A 1,546-nucleotide genomic window follows, 5' to 3' on the forward strand; every position below is an offset into this window, starting at 1 on the left:
ATGCTTTGAAAATCTGTAGAATTTTGGAACAAGAAAAAAACTGAGACAATTGAGTTCTAGAGAAGTTAAGTGACTTACCTTGGGTTACACAGATAACTAGTACTAGAAGGCAGAACACACAGAATCGTAGAAACTTGAGTTTATAAGAGATTTTGAAGGGCAGTTAGTTCAATCTCTCAAATATATTTTTAAAGAGAGGCTTGCACATAGTGAACATTCAACAAATAGAAATTAAATGAATGTAGAAATGTACATACTGACCACTCTAGTGATTACTCAGCTTCTGCTTAGAAGCCATAAAGAAAAACCCCGCTTTCTCCAGTCCGTGCCTCCAAGATGACAAAGAAAAGAAGGAACAACGGTCGTGCCAAAAAGGGCCGCGGCCACGTGCAGCCTATTCGCTGCACTAACTGTGCCCGATGCGTGCCCAAGGACAAGGCCATTAAGAAATTCGTCATTCGAAACATAGTGGAGGCCGCAGCAGTCAGGGACATTTCTGAAGCGAGCGTCTTCGATGCCTATGTGCTTCCCAAGCTGTATGTGAAGCTACATTATTGTGTGAGTTGTGCAATTCACAGCAAAGTAGTCAGGAATCGATCTCGTGAAGCCCGCAAGGACCAAACACCCCCACCCCGATTTAGACCTGCGGGTGCTGCCCCACGTCCCCAACCAAAGCCTATGTAAGGAGCTGAGTTCTTAAAGACTGAAGACAGACTATTCTCTGGAGAAAAATAAAATGGAAATTGTACTTAAAAAAAAAAAAAGAAAAACCCCAACAAAAGCATTTTCAAATTTGAAATATAACTGAATAAAAGCCTTTCTGATGGAAGTGAAAGAAGAGCCAAGGGGGGTAAAGAATAGGGGGTGTGTGTGTGTGTGTGCGTGTGTGTGTGTGTATGTGTGTGTTTAAATCAAGCATTTTTATTGTGGTAAAAAATACAAAATTTTTCATCTTAATCGTTTTTAAGTGTACAGTTCAGCAGCATTAAGTACATTCACACTTTTGTGTAACCATCACTGCCATCCATCTCCAGAACTCTTTTTATCTTGCAAAGCTGAAACTCTGTACCCATTAAACAACAACTCCCCATTTCCTTTTCTCCCAGTCCCTGGAAAACACCAATTTACTTTCTGTCTATGAATTTGACTACTTTAGGTACCTCATATAAGTGGAATTACACAGTATTGGTCTTTTCATGACTGGCTTATTTCACTTCATATGTCTTCAAGGTTCATCCATGTTGCAGCATACAAGATTCCCTTTCTTTTTAAGACTGAATAATTCATCTGTTAATGGACACTTATATTGCTTCCACATTTTAGCTATTGTGAATAATGCTGCTATGAACATGGGGGTACAGATATCTCTTCAAGATTTTGCTTTCAATTCTGGCTATATATCCAGAAGGAGAATTGTTGAATCATATGATAATTCTATTTTGAATTTTTTAAGGAACCGCCATACTGTTTTCCATACAGTAGCTGCCCCACTTTACATTTTGACCAATAGCACACAAAAGTTCCAATATCTCCACACCTTCATCAA

The 1,546-nt window shown here is 39.1% G+C and overlaps 1 protein-coding gene across 1 annotated transcript; it reads left to right on the top strand.

The window, feature by feature from the left end:
- The first annotated feature begins 317 nt into the window (after window positions 1-317).
- Window positions 318-743, top strand: LOC100450413 (small ribosomal subunit protein eS26-like). The gene has a single exon (XM_009249679.2). It carries the CDS (start codon window positions 337-339, stop codon window positions 682-684), a length of 348 nt encoding a protein of 115 aa, XP_009247954.2. The 5' UTR covers window positions 318-336; the 3' UTR covers window positions 685-743.
- Window positions 744-1,546: the final 803 nt, after the last annotated feature.

The sequence above is a fragment of the Pongo abelii genome, chromosome 16 (genome assembly GCF_028885655.2).
Source record: "Pongo abelii isolate AG06213 chromosome 16, NHGRI_mPonAbe1-v2.0_pri, whole genome shotgun sequence".
In the NCBI taxonomy this organism is placed as follows: domain Eukaryota; kingdom Metazoa; phylum Chordata; class Mammalia; order Primates; family Hominidae; genus Pongo; species Pongo abelii.

Coding starts and splice junctions, on each gene's coding strand:
- LOC100450413 (XM_009249679.2), top strand. CDS start 337: ATGACAAAGAAAAGAAGGAACAACGGTCGTGCCAAAAAGGGCCGCGGC.